This window comes from Indicator indicator, chromosome 21, assembly GCF_027791375.1.
Source record: "Indicator indicator isolate 239-I01 chromosome 21, UM_Iind_1.1, whole genome shotgun sequence".
NCBI classification, from domain to species: domain Eukaryota; kingdom Metazoa; phylum Chordata; class Aves; order Piciformes; family Indicatoridae; genus Indicator; species Indicator indicator.
In genome coordinates this window covers 7,530,316-7,543,968 of record NC_072030.1, presented here as the reverse complement: position 1 = coordinate 7,543,968, position 13,653 = coordinate 7,530,316, and the positions used below count along the sequence as shown (strand labels likewise).

At 37.9% G+C, this 13,653-nt stretch overlaps 1 protein-coding gene across 1 annotated transcript in view; it reads right to left on the bottom strand.

The window, feature by feature from the left end:
- Positions 1-7,950: 7,950 nt before the first annotated feature.
- KIAA1549L (KIAA1549 like) overlaps positions 7,951-13,653 on the bottom strand; it is a 56,173-nt gene continuing 50,470 nt past the window's right edge. Inside the window, exons 17-20 of the mRNA XM_054390587.1 lie at positions 13,232-13,329; positions 11,963-12,108; positions 11,524-11,675; positions 7,951-8,232 (exon numbers count right to left, since the gene is read on the bottom strand). Coding sequence (XP_054246562.1) covers positions 7,951-8,232; positions 11,524-11,675; positions 11,963-12,108; positions 13,232-13,329 — 678 coding nt within the window. The remainder of the gene's footprint in view (positions 8,233-11,523; positions 11,676-11,962; positions 12,109-13,231; positions 13,330-13,653) is intronic.

Genomic DNA, 13,653 nt, shown 5'->3' with positions numbered 1-13,653 from the left:
TTGAATCAAGCTGTGAAAAAAGATGTGGATATTTGTAATCATGCAGAGCCAGTCTTTTTTCATAATTTAAAGATGTAAGAAAAGTTCATTTCATCAGAAAGTGAGATCTGTTGCATGGGAAGTGAAACAAAATATTGATCTAATGTCTCTATAAAAATGTGTAGAAGCTGTTATTGGAAGGGCTTCCTAAATGAAGTATCAGGAGGTGCTGGGTTTTTTTCCTTGTAAACTGACATATATTTAAATGCTAACAGAGGAACAGGTAATTTATAGTCATGAACAATTACCAAGCCCCCATAAAATAATAAACAGTGCTTGGTACTGAAGTTCCAGTCCCATTCACAGCACTTACATTCCAGGGTTTCAGTGCCTCTAACACTACCAGTTAATTCAGCCTTTCACCGGGAGCATGAGGAGAGGTAGTTCCTTCACCTTGCTGGGTGACACTGAGGGACACTGAAACACAGGCAGATTAAGCACCTTGTCCAGGACCAAATCAAAACTCTGAATAAGGGTCAACTGACCACAACCTTCTAACTTCCAGCTACCTGCAGCCAGATAGCATCCTTCATCTCTTTGCACAATTTTAGAAGAGAGCCACTTGTGATGGTTCACTGAGAGAATACTGGATCAGTCCTGCTCTTCTGGAAATGAGCAGGTGTTTTGCCAATAGCATCAGTGGAAGACATTGTCTGTATTTTCACATTTTGCCTTAGTACCAATATGGTATCTGTAAGTATAACAAAGCAGAACATAGGCCAAAGCCATGCAGTCCCATAGCTAATTAAAAGTTGTATCATATGTTGGTTACTACTTATATCACACAAGCAGTATATCAGTGAGCTGAAGAGTGCACCTATGTCAAAGACAAATTCAGAATGGACAGCAATGGCAAGACAGAGAGTAAATTAAAATAAAAACTCAAAAGGACACAGAAATATCTGCACTGTACACATGACCTTTCTAATGAAACCCTAATGACTGCCCAGAAGAGACCTTTTGTTGAGTCTGAGCTATTTCTGCCGGGTTGCTAAAACCTAAACCAAAATTCAAGCCTCGCTAAGACTCACTGTGATTTTTTCTGTAAAATATGACCTTCAATACATTTTGAAGAACCCAACACCAACATGAAACAAAAAAAGCATCTCCAAGTCTCTTCGTTATAGAAGGAAATACTAAAATCAATTTTGTGGATGATAAAGTGGTTTGGCTTCTTTCTGTTAACAGGGTTGAAAGTAGATAAAAGGCAAACAAAGATAAAGGCAAGGACAAAGATGAAACTTCACATTTACTTACATTCAGAACTCCCATGTTTATAACTGTAAAATAGAATACATTGTTAATGTTGCTATTTTTGCTCTGTTTTAACAAATGAAGAAATCAAAAGCTAACTAAATACATAAAATTAATTCCAACCAGTTAACTTCAAGACTCTGATCTACCATAATAATCAATTCATAATCATGTGTGTCTACCCACTGGTGAAATAGAAGGTTTCCCACCTATTCTTCTACTACAGCCTCTTGCCTTTTAGATCCTGGTGAATCCTTGGCATAGGCTACTCTAATCTGCTGCACCACATCTCAAGGTATTTGTTGGTTACATTTGTGGATGATGCAGGACCTAAAATCCTTGCAAAAAGGCAGAGCTAAGGACATAAAAATTTCTGGTTTCATAGTTTAAAAAAAAAATAATATACACAGGCACTGGAGGGTACAAAAATCAGTGCTCCTTGTCAGATATACAAGATTTTAACAGATCCCATTGTGTGTTATGGTGCTTAGACCCTGGTTTACAAAGCAGAGAAATGCACTCATCTGCAGCAAAGTGGGACATACTTTGGAAGGAAAATTCACCTTCTCCCTAAATATTGTACTCAGTGGAATCAACTTTCTGTATGATCTATAACCCTTTGGACCCATTATTACCTAGTATGTAAATGTGTATTTAAAAAGTTACAAAATTATTTACAGAATTTAATATAGTTTCAAGCTACTCCTTGGGAATGAATCAAGTATGGAAATACACAGAAAGTCAGGCACTTCTTAAACCAAGAATTATTTCTAACAAATGCAAAAAAAAAAAAAATCATTCCTGAAACACCTCTTTAAGGTATTTGTAATTATTTTCAAGACATCTGCTATACATGTGACTACTTAATTATTTAAAACCCATTTATCATCTTCCATGAGCTTCATTATAGAAAAAAATCTGGGAACTAACTCTTCATTACTGCCTCCATATGCCTTAAAAAACCTGAAATGGATGAGGACAAGTAGGTTTCCAAAAAATATTTTTGGACATTTGAGTATTAATATTCATATTAAAAATTCCTAGGGGGTTTATCATTTTATGATTTTGAGGCATCTCAAGTTTCAAAAATCAGGAGCTATACTACCTTCCTGCCATATCCCTTTGGTGGCTGAAGCTTTTACACCTGTATTATGAGCCACCCAAAGGGCCTATGTGTTTCATAGGGTAGTCTACCTACCTCAGATGCCCATCAAAATCCCTGCTTTGTGTCCTATGTCCTGTACACAGCCTAGGAAAACAATTTCCTAAATAACAGGAATCAGGAGAGGTGCAGTTTTTGGATTGAGAGCAAGGTGGTTTTGATCAAGGATGTGCAATGCAGTTATTCTCTGTAGAGATTCTGCAGGTTTGCCTTTATGACTTGGCCATCTCAAAGCTTTATTTAAAGAGCAAGTCAATATGCAATTCATTTTCTAACCTATATAAATTTCATTTCCACAAGTTGAGGTTTGCATTATTTATTTATTTATGAAAGGCAAGAGTTAAACAAAACAAACCAAAACACCCCCAAACCCCCTATTCTAAATGAGTACCCTTATCCTCATTTTTGTATGCCTACCCTTTAAAACAGAAAAAATTAACTTTGAATTATTTGGTAAGAAAAAAATTTAAATCTTACTCAGTTCTGGAGTTGTGACCAAAAAGTTAAACGACGAAAAGAAAGTCTAGCACAGAAAGTTACCACTTGACATACTGATTCCACACAGCACTGTTACAAAGTCTGCAGTGCCAAGTCTAAAGAACATGATTGTAAACAAGCTTGAGCTAATTTAATTCTCTTTGAACATCCACTGCTTTGGTAAAATTGCTTCACAGACCAAAAAGAGGCTAATGTTATTAATCTACTAACATACTGTATGTCCTCCCCTCCTCACAATGATGTGGTAAAATGTATAAAGACGCCACACACCTTGGTGTTTTATTACAAGAGATGACTCTCTGTAACTGGAAACCACTTGTGTTAATTTATGTTGCTCTGTGCTGTGGAGCTGCAGAGAATGCACATGGCTTACACAAAGGAGTAGAAGCATGAATCTATGCACTCTGGGGATAGGACTTAATTAATTTATACATGTTGATCACTGGCAATGAAAGGAATGCACCTTGCTGAGAACAGCTGCCAAACAACCATTTTCTAGTAGGTATGAGTTAACACACAACAAAGATCCATGGCTTCCAAACTGTTAAGGTACTTCTGACCTGTTAATATCCTTCATATTATCTCACACTTTCCATTTCATGTCAGTGAGGTATGGGAATCTACTGAAATTTGTTTAAGTACAAGAACTGCAAGGTCAGGACCTGATTTACAGCATGCTTGGACACAGTACTGGGAGCTGTGTACAAGATGAACAAGGTGAGCAAAACAGTGATTTCTGCTAGCTCAGGAAACTTGCTGCTTTCAAGATCTCTCAGACTTTAGAAGCTCTTAGCTACCTCTTACATTTGAAATGCAGGACTGAAAAAAAAATTCAAATGTAGCTAATTCTTTAACAAGCAGACATCTTGAAATATAATGGAAACTTTAGGTAGCTTTGTATGTATCATCCCTTAAACAAGACAGTTCTGCCTCTCTATCCAGTTCTGCCACTCTATCCAATGTTGGGTTTGTTCTACCTGCATCACATTTTTCTCTAACATTACCTCACGTCTTACATGTGTCACCTTCTCAAAGTCATTCTGAAAAAGAAATGATCACTACTTATCCTCAGTTCTATATATCGGATTTGCATGCACTTCTATCAAGTTCTACTCATAATATTACTAGATACAACTACTATTCATACTTCTAGATTGAGTGCTAGAGCTTATCTCAAATTCAGGCAGTGTGTCTTTCCATCAAAGGGTGCCCTCTTACACTCCTACAGTTACTGTTCTACTGACGTTAACAGACATCACACATAGTGTACCTACTGGAAGTGGTCATCAAGCACAGACCAAGAGGTAATTTTACACATTTTGTTTGCAGATGCTTCTACTTATGATTTACAAATCTGAAGACAAATAGTGGTCAGAACATCCACATTTTTGTACACAGAAAATGCCATTTTCACCTAAACATTTAACATCAGTTCAAAGAAAATTGGAGCATTTAGTAGAAAAACCTTAATTACTAAGTTTTGATCAGTAAAAGTGGCATGAATATATTCTGATGAGGTTATAACTTTAAACAGATATACTTTCTTCTTTGAAGGCAGTATTGAAAAACTAAATTGTAATTGTAGCCATACAAAATGTTTATTATATTACAAATTATTTGTACACTGTATTTTCACTTTATCATTGCTTTGTGCTCAGACAGTATAATTATTACAGCATGATTTTTCTTTCCAGGAATGTCCTTGCATTGTACTTAAAACAAACAAACAAAAATACAAACAGGATAAAAAGTCGTTATGAAAGAAGAATGGAAGATGTCTTTGTGAAAAAAAGTGCACCACAATGTCTTCAGAGTGATGGTTCAGGGAATATTCAATAGACTGCACATCCTCAATACAATACCAAACAAAATTAATTTTGAATGTCTAACAGGTCTTCCTCAGTAGTATGAAGAGTACTTTGTCTAACTTTACTGAAATGTTTTTTCTTTCTAGAAGGCTATTTAAATGCTTTGATTTGTTGTTGGTTTTTTTTTTCTATTTATTCCTTTTGTTTGCATGTAGACACTCAAACTCTGTACATCTACATAATTTCCATACTTTCAAATTCCAGTATGGCAAGATACATGCTTCATGAGGTAAGATATTTGAGGTTTTACCCTCACATATTTTCTGATAGAACTACTAAACTGATTAAATTTAAGAATTGGTACAGATGTACAAACAGAGCCAAGTGTTTCCAAGATGCTGTTTAAATCTTGTAGGTCCTACCTCCTGTGACTTTTGGGAATGCATCATAAGATTACCCTTCCCACCTGTATGGTGTCAGCACTCCCATCCATGGGATTGCTGCTGTCCCATACTTGCAGGTTCAGGGTAACTCTGCAAAACTGGAGTCTAAAACACAGACATTTATTTCACAGCACATTTCAGTCACATTGCATAGAGGGGCCTATGGACTTGCAAAATTTCACTGGGCCAAATAGAAGAAAGATTCAAAAACTGAGGTAATAAAGCTGATGCAAAATGTGGCTGACACAGCTCACTCTAAAGTTCACTTACCAAGTTAGATTAAACCAGCTGTGAACTGGTTTAGGCTAAATAAAAGTAAATCTCTCTTCAATTATGTCTGTACTTACATTGCAGTGATTTAAACAAGTGAAAAATAAACAGAGTATTGTTCAAGGTATTCTAGTGAAACTTGCACATATAGATGAATCCTAACAGAAACTCAGCTTTGCTGTCAGTGAGGTTCTCACTGAAGTCTACCATAACTAGTCTTTTTATGGCACACTGAGTTTGGCCCAGTATTTTTAAGTTGTTATTTTGAAGTGTGATTTTCTTAGGCAGCCATTAATTCAACACAATTTAGATGTATTGCATTACACTGCATCATTTAGTAGTATTTAGCTGACAGTTAATTGAGAGAGCAATCTCTTTACAAGACTTATATGAAAGACTGATTTTCTTTGGTTGTTTCACATCCAAGTCACCCAAATGTATATTTGTACTCCAGACATGGCATGTTTATATTGATCGGGGGGTTGGACCCGATGATCTCTTGAGGTCCCTTCCAGCCTCTGATATACTGTGATACTGTGATCATTAAAATTACTAGAGGGTTTTTCCCACTTTTTTTTTTTTTGCTCTTGGTTTATGGAAATTTTCTGACTATAGCAGACTAGTCACATATAAATATACAGCACATATGTACATAGAAATTACAAAAATACATTTTATTTATATCTGATTTGCAAATAATAAAAATCAAATTTCACATTTTTTTAAGATTAGCTAGCATTCCAAAAGCTTCTGCAATATCGAAGATATTCGAGCAGAATATATCTGTATATTCTAGGATAACTATGTACCACAATCTCAGTGAGGGTTTATAATATAATCATTTGGGGGAAAAAATAGCTCTGCTTTTAAAGTTTGTGCTTTATCAATTTCTTATTATTATCCCCTATTGTAGTCTTCTCTCTCTTCCTCTCATTTTACTGATGGCCAAAAAGCTAAACCAAGTTCCCTTTCCCACCTCGGTAAAGACCAAAGAAACTCAGGGAAATGAAATGATCAGACAAAATAGCATAAGCAATTGAGGATAACTAAATAGCTTACTGAAATGAAGGACATTACCTTTAACTCCAGTTGACATCAAACATGCCCAACACAACAAATTCTGCAACAACTTCAGTTCCCAAAAGTAAATGCTAAAGGAACTGAAAACAATTGTTCATGGTCTTCAACAAGTTTGTACAACTGCAAAAGATAAACTACTATCCCGTTCAACTGGCTTGATTTTCTTTTGGGACTAGATTCATACCACAATGCAGTTTAACAATTAGTGACCTTTATCTTGCACAATGTAAAGTTGGCATAGTTTCTGTAAATGCTTTCTTTTTCACGGGACATTAGTATTTTTGTTAATCCATGAAACTCCTTACTTATTTACATGTTAATATAATAATCAGATCCTCTACATTCAGAACTTCCTAGGTGTGCATTCGCTATTCCAGTGTAATCAAAATCAACTGCAGCTTCAGGTAGCACTTTCTGGCATCCTTTTAGTAGATAACATTTTTTAAGAAAGAGAAAAAAAAGTACTGTTAAACAGAGGTTTTCTTGTCCAAGCAGGTGTATTTATCATTCCAGGTTGGAAAGACTTGCTCAAAGGTCTCAGGTTTACCAGCTTCACATGCATTCAGAATGAAAAGCCTGAATGTAGAGAAAAGGTGAATAACGTTTTTTCATTTCTCCTGGAAGCTTCTAGCACCAATATCCTTTGCTGGCTCTTCATGCATTGTACTCTCTCACGCTGAAAAAATCTCCTCCATAACTCATCAGTGGCACTGAGGGACAAAGTAGCCACTGATTATCAAAATACCATTCACCACCTTCACAGTCGCCTCTTCTTTCACTTCTTTGTACTGTGAATAGGATGAGGAGAACCAGGGCTATTTACAGGACATTTGTTTGTATTACCTACTCATCTCAAATTCTTTTGGTTTGAATACGGCCTCTGGGATGAAAAGGCTGAATGACCGCATTGCTGAAATCAGCATCCCTTATACAATGTCCTGCAGCAAAGAATTAACACAGCAACTGCCACACCTACTCTGGCCTTTAGCTAACCATGGTCTATGGTATTTTTTTCTTTAATCAAAGTTTTGACATGCAGAATTTATTTTCAGCAGCTCTGTCTTTCGGCCTGCAAATGAAACGTTGTGTGGCACAAACACAGCAGCATCTCTAGTGACAATGGACTGCAATAGGAGAGTTAAGTGACAATTGCATATGAACAATCTTATCTGTATTAAAAAGTTACCTGGCAGCATTTCCTTAGCTGGCAAGTAGTATTAAGTATCTTCAGAGTCCTGCTGCTCTACTTTAAGTTACTTCATAGTGCTGACTTTTCAGATAGAGAAAAATGCCATCACTTTGGCACAATTCACAGCATGTTCGTAACTGAAAATTAAAGAAGTCTCTTTCTTGGCTACCCTAGGTTGCATGAAACAAATACTCTGCACAAAATGAACTAGACCTGGAACTCAAACATATCAGTTTGCTTCTTGGCCAGTTTAGCAACTTCTTCTCTTATTGCCTTTACGAGGGCAGCAGTAGAAATGTTGGTGAGAGGGGCATCAGATGGGTCGTTTTCAGTCAAGCTCTGCTGAGAAGCTGCGGTGGAGGGCAAAGGAGCTTGTTCCAGGCTGGGATGCATGCTTGCCTGCTGGCTGTACTGGCGAGGGAGTCGTGAAGGAGAGCTATGTTGGTAGCGGGGCCGTGGATAAGCCTCGATGTACCCTGGCAGTGGCACCTGTAGAGCATTGTAATTATACACAATTATACACAATAACTGATCTGTAGTGCCACCTGGCAGGTAACACAAACCTGCCTGGGGCAGAATAGGATGTAAACAGATAGGACCATATGAAGAGAATGTAAACCCCATACTCCTAAGCATCCGTTTACAAATGTCTGTCTTGGCACATGCCATTTATCCACATGTCAGTGTAACCGGTACTCGACTCCCCAGCCTGTGGCATCAAAAACACCAAGCAGGGGAAACACTGCATGTCTTAATTTATCATAGCTGCAAGGGAGAATGCTTTTCTGAAAGCGTGTCCTCTGCTTACTACTCCTCCTAAACATTTCCGTTTTAGACAGTACCACTATATTTCAGGACACCAAAAAGCCCAGAAGAGAAAAGTAGTTTGCTGATTTGCAGTCACTGTTTAATCCAAGTCAGCCAAGTCTCTGCACAAAAACTCACTAGATCCAGAGAAGAGGGATAAACTCAGGTATGCCAGCCTGGAAACTCAACATTGACTTCTCAAAAGTATCAGGATTTCTGGCCACATTTAATGGAATTACATGGGGAACTCACAATTTTACTCTGTTGTAGTTTTACTGATTTCAGATCCATGTTACACTTGCTAGAACATAATGTCCTTCAGTCACTGTGAGATGCTGAATTCCACCCACCAGGGCTAAGGCGTTGGTGGGTATGCCAGAAGCAGAGTTTCAGAATTTAGGTATCTGCAAGCAGACTGAAATGTCAAGACATGAAACATCTGCCTGTTGTATATACCTTCTGGGAAACATGGCAGCTCACCAAGGGCTTCAGAATGACAGTGCTGGAATTTTGCTTAAATGCCATTTTGGCTCTGGTTGTTGCTCTATGAGAATTTAACATCCCTTTTGGATGCTTTTGCAAATCTTGCCAATTCAAGCTTCTAAGAACCTATGAAAACCTGGCCCCTAGGATTTACACAACACTCTATATAATCTTGAATATACATTAAGCAATGAAGAGAATGTCAAACATGTAACAGTATGATGTGATAAGACAAACAGAAGAAGCAGGCATGATATGACAGTGCTCATTAAATCTATTTCTTTTGCAATAGATTAATCAAAAGACAAACATTTCAGTAGTACAACATGTCCATGTGCCACTAGAGGCCACCAGGTTACTGCTTTCACTAAACAGCATCAGCAATTTGGAAAGAAAATGCTTTGCCAGATACAGTTCCCTTCTCCCACAAAACTTAGTGCTTTGATACTTACCTTTTAACTGAGAAAATAGTACATTACAGTAATGTGAGCTTAGAAGATAATTCTTTGTTGACAAATCTCCAGTTTCCTATGTTCCTTTGTTTACAGTCCAGCTAATAGAAATGCACGGAAAGACTTTCAATTTTCACATTATAGACACTAAGCCTCTGTTCTTACTATTGTTAAGAAAACCCTGAGTATGATCAAGCTATAATCTAGAGACTCATAAGCCGGAAAGCATCCAGAAATTTGAACTGAATAATACTTCAGATCTTTATTTTCTGCAGTTTTATTCAGGATTTTTGAACATACTATCTTGCTAACACTGCTCATAGTTTCTCTAGTAATGATCTTCAAATAAAGGCAATTTCTTGACAGATTTGTAGTTTTTAGGAGGTGCAAATTCACTGCAGAAACAAAAGTGTTTTGGTTGTACACTTTTTCCTCTTATCCTGAAAAGTCACAGAAGGGCTGAAAGTCTGAGTAACAAGGTGTTAAAGCTCTGCAATGGGGAAGGAAGTTAAAAAGAGTATCTGTTTTCTTTGAATTCTGTATTGTCACAGTTATTTTTCAGACAGCTTCTCACATCCATCTTTATTCCTCTGTGTATTTCCACTGCCACTAACTTCCCATCTCTTTCCTGAAGACAGGGAAACCCACAACAGGGTTACACTCTTCTCCTTCCAGAGGAAAGAACTGGGAGCTGGAGACGGTGTTCCAGTTTTGTCCAGTTTGTTTTCAGTCTCTCCTTTTGAGAAGGGGTATCTGACTCTTTTTTTCATGGGACTGCATCCAAGGAGTAGGGATACAAAAGCGAAAAAGAATGGAAGACAAGTAAAATACTTCAATACTTTTCCTGTTTTACTTTGTTTTCTTCAAGTGTAAAATGTTTGCTCAGGCAGAATAGGCCTCCTTTAAAATATCAGTAGGGTAAGAACAATGAAAAAAGTAATTGAAGAAAGAAATAAAACAATGAAAAGAAGGGTTTCTGTGCTTCAAAGGTCAGCTGTGGTAATCTGTACGATGGTATTGATAGCCTCCAGGTGTCAGGGGCACACCAGCAGATGTGCTCAACTTACAGATGAACACACTTCTTTTTTCTTGACAGCTCAGCCTACAAATTCAGACTTGCATCTGACTATCAAGCTGATTTTTTTTCCTTGTGGGTGTCAGGAGCAGTAATAAAGATTTGGCAACAAATAGCTGCCTCCAGGAACATTTATATGACTGTGTTGTCTCTTGCTTAGCTGCTCAAAGTCAACTATTAGACTCCAACTGCAGTTCACTAAAATAGTCTGTTGCTGATATGCACAAGGAAATAGAATCCATCTCCCAGTTTGTTCAGCTGAATTGGTTCTGCATAAATACCAGATGTGAGCTTGAGCAGTAGAATTGATCCATTTTTTCCAAGTGGGAAAAAAATCCCTAAATTTTGGGAACTGTTTTAAAGATGATAAACTGCTGCAATTCATTTTAGGATGTCACAACTTAATTTCTTTGGAATGTAGGTATACTTTAGGCTAATAATTACATTTGTCCCAGAAGAGGATTGTGGAATTAATTATTTAATTTATGACCTGTCACTGCAGCCTGTGGAAGAACTTGAAACCCTCTGCAGTGAGGCTGTGGCAGAGCTGGGAGCTAGAATTCAGGAGCCAGACTGACTTGAGAGAAGTAGCCAGAAGGAAAAGGCACTTCCCCAGCTTACAAACAGTAAAAAGACACCATGAGAGGCAGAATCACCTGCTCCTACCATGTGCATATCCAAATATTTAACCTCTGTCTTGGGAAACAAAAATGGTATGAATAGCATGTAACCACCCACCTTGGAATGGGTCCCTAACCTAACGCATCATTTCACTCTCCAGAAGAACATACTTACAGTTCATGAGATGGACAGCTGAAGTACCTATGCCCTCCCTCACATTTTCCACTACTAGAGATTATTTCCAATCAAGGAAGAATTCTTTGCTGATCACCAGCATTGCTTAAAACCCCTCCTCTGCAAATCAGGGCAAATACATGTAGTTATAAAAGCAAAGATGCTTACTGAGTCTGCCCACTGCCCTGGTAATTCATTCTCTCCAGCATAGGGCATCCAGGCTTGGTTTCTGTACGCAGTGGGTGGTGTTGGGATAAAATAGCCTGTGAAGCCAGGTCGGTTTGCTGCTGGTATGGCAAACACTGCTGGTACAGTATTTCCTATCAAGAAACAGAGTAGATATAATTAATAGAATTCATTACTGCAGAGATGAAGAAAGAGCTCTTGGTATTGTGGCAGATTTTATAGTATTTTACAATGTAGCTAATGCTGCATTTACAAAGGAGCAATCCTTTTGTAGGGCTCCTTCAGTTGCACCAGAAAAAAACACTTAATAGTCTTTCTCCAAATAATCACCTCTATTTGCTATATCACATACATTCACTTTATGCAAAATAAATTGTGAGGTTGTCAAGGCTGCATGTTGGGCCTGTAATATTTTTTTCACCTGAGTGAAAAGCTGATTGATCAAGTGGACCAACAGACATTGGAGCTCTCGAACCAGGTGCGAAAGATGCTTGATCATGATGCTGGGCCTGATCTGCCCCACTAGACTCAGGTATTCTCACTTTGCTGCCAATATCTGATGTAGACCTGTGCATGAAGAAATAAATAAAAAAAAAAAACCCAGAAACTTTTATCATTCTGACTGACAGATGAGATACACAGCCACATAACTGCCCATCAGCTACACTACAGCAAGCCAGATAGGAATCAACTATCTGATTTTGGCCTGGTATGACAGAAGTTGGGAGAGTAACTAAAGAACTCTATTGGAGAAGTCTGAGAAAAACTTCTTTATCTTAGTTTCTAGTTTGCCAAGGCATGTTATTACCATTGCATAGAGCCTTTGCTTGCTGCCTCAAATGCCTGTAGCATGCAACACAAAACCCAGAGCTTTACCACAGTTCATCAACAGAAGACAACCCTGTATTACTACATATATGTGATGTGGTGTCATATAGTAGCAGACTGTTACAGTAAGTAACATTGACTGCACTTGGAAAGTACTAACATCTTTTGAAATGGTGCATCCCAGTTGCTTTAGAGCTAAAATGTGATGGATGAGCAAGAATATATCAACAGACATTGTCCATATCCTGTGGCTTTGCTGCTCCATCGCCACTCTGAGCAGGCCTGCAGTGCCTCCAATTGCAGTTGGCACCACGCAGGACCTAAGGCATTTTTATAGAGTACCAAACCGTGAGGAAGATGCAAAATGTATGCACTAAGATAAGGCCTAAAATTAGGCTTTTGCGTGTCCTTGGCTTCAGAAATGCAGGTATGAGATATCTGAAAGCTAGGCAGAAATCCCTGCACCCAGGGCACTGAGAAACATCTTACAATTCATCCCTATCCTGTTGCAAGATCTTACAGTGGATAAAAGCAGGGAGAATGAGAGTGGGAATTACCTACCACAGATCTGTAATACCATATGCCATTATGCCAGTTGAGGCAATGTCTGTTTTAAAAGAAATTGGAGCCTAGATTTCCTAATTCTATTGAAACTGACTGGCTCACAGAAGAGAAAATTCATTGTTATTCCTTTCCTCTTCCTATTAAAATGAAATAAAACAAACATGTTTCTAATTTCATGAATATATCTTTCTAAGTGCCTTGTAAGCAGCTTTTAAGTGCCCCTTCAGGGTTTGCCCTGGTTCTTATTATATCAGTGGTCTTTCGAGATCATACCCAAAATTAAACAGCAGATAAATACCTCCTGAGAGAAGCAACAGCCACAGGACCTGTTCTGGGAGGGACAGGAGGAGGAGGAGAACCCATTACCATCTCAGGGAGTTGAGAAAATCTGTAAGCCTGTAAAGGAGAAAAATACTTTTCTGGAACACCAATAGGTCTCAGTCAAATTAAAAACTAAAATTACATCAGAAACTGAATAACTACTTCATGTGCTGGTTAACAGGAAGTTAATTTTTTGTGGCATCAATAGTAATCTGAGAATTTACAGTGCTTGAGAGATTTCAGGATATGGAAGTAAACACAAACAAATGCATTCAAAGCCAAGATGGATTCTAATTAAAATAAAGTGCATTAAATGCAGTCTCTGTGACATTTGGAACCTCGCTAGCAAAGCAGATCTGTTAATGATTATGTGAGACCCAACAGCTGCTTTGGACCCAC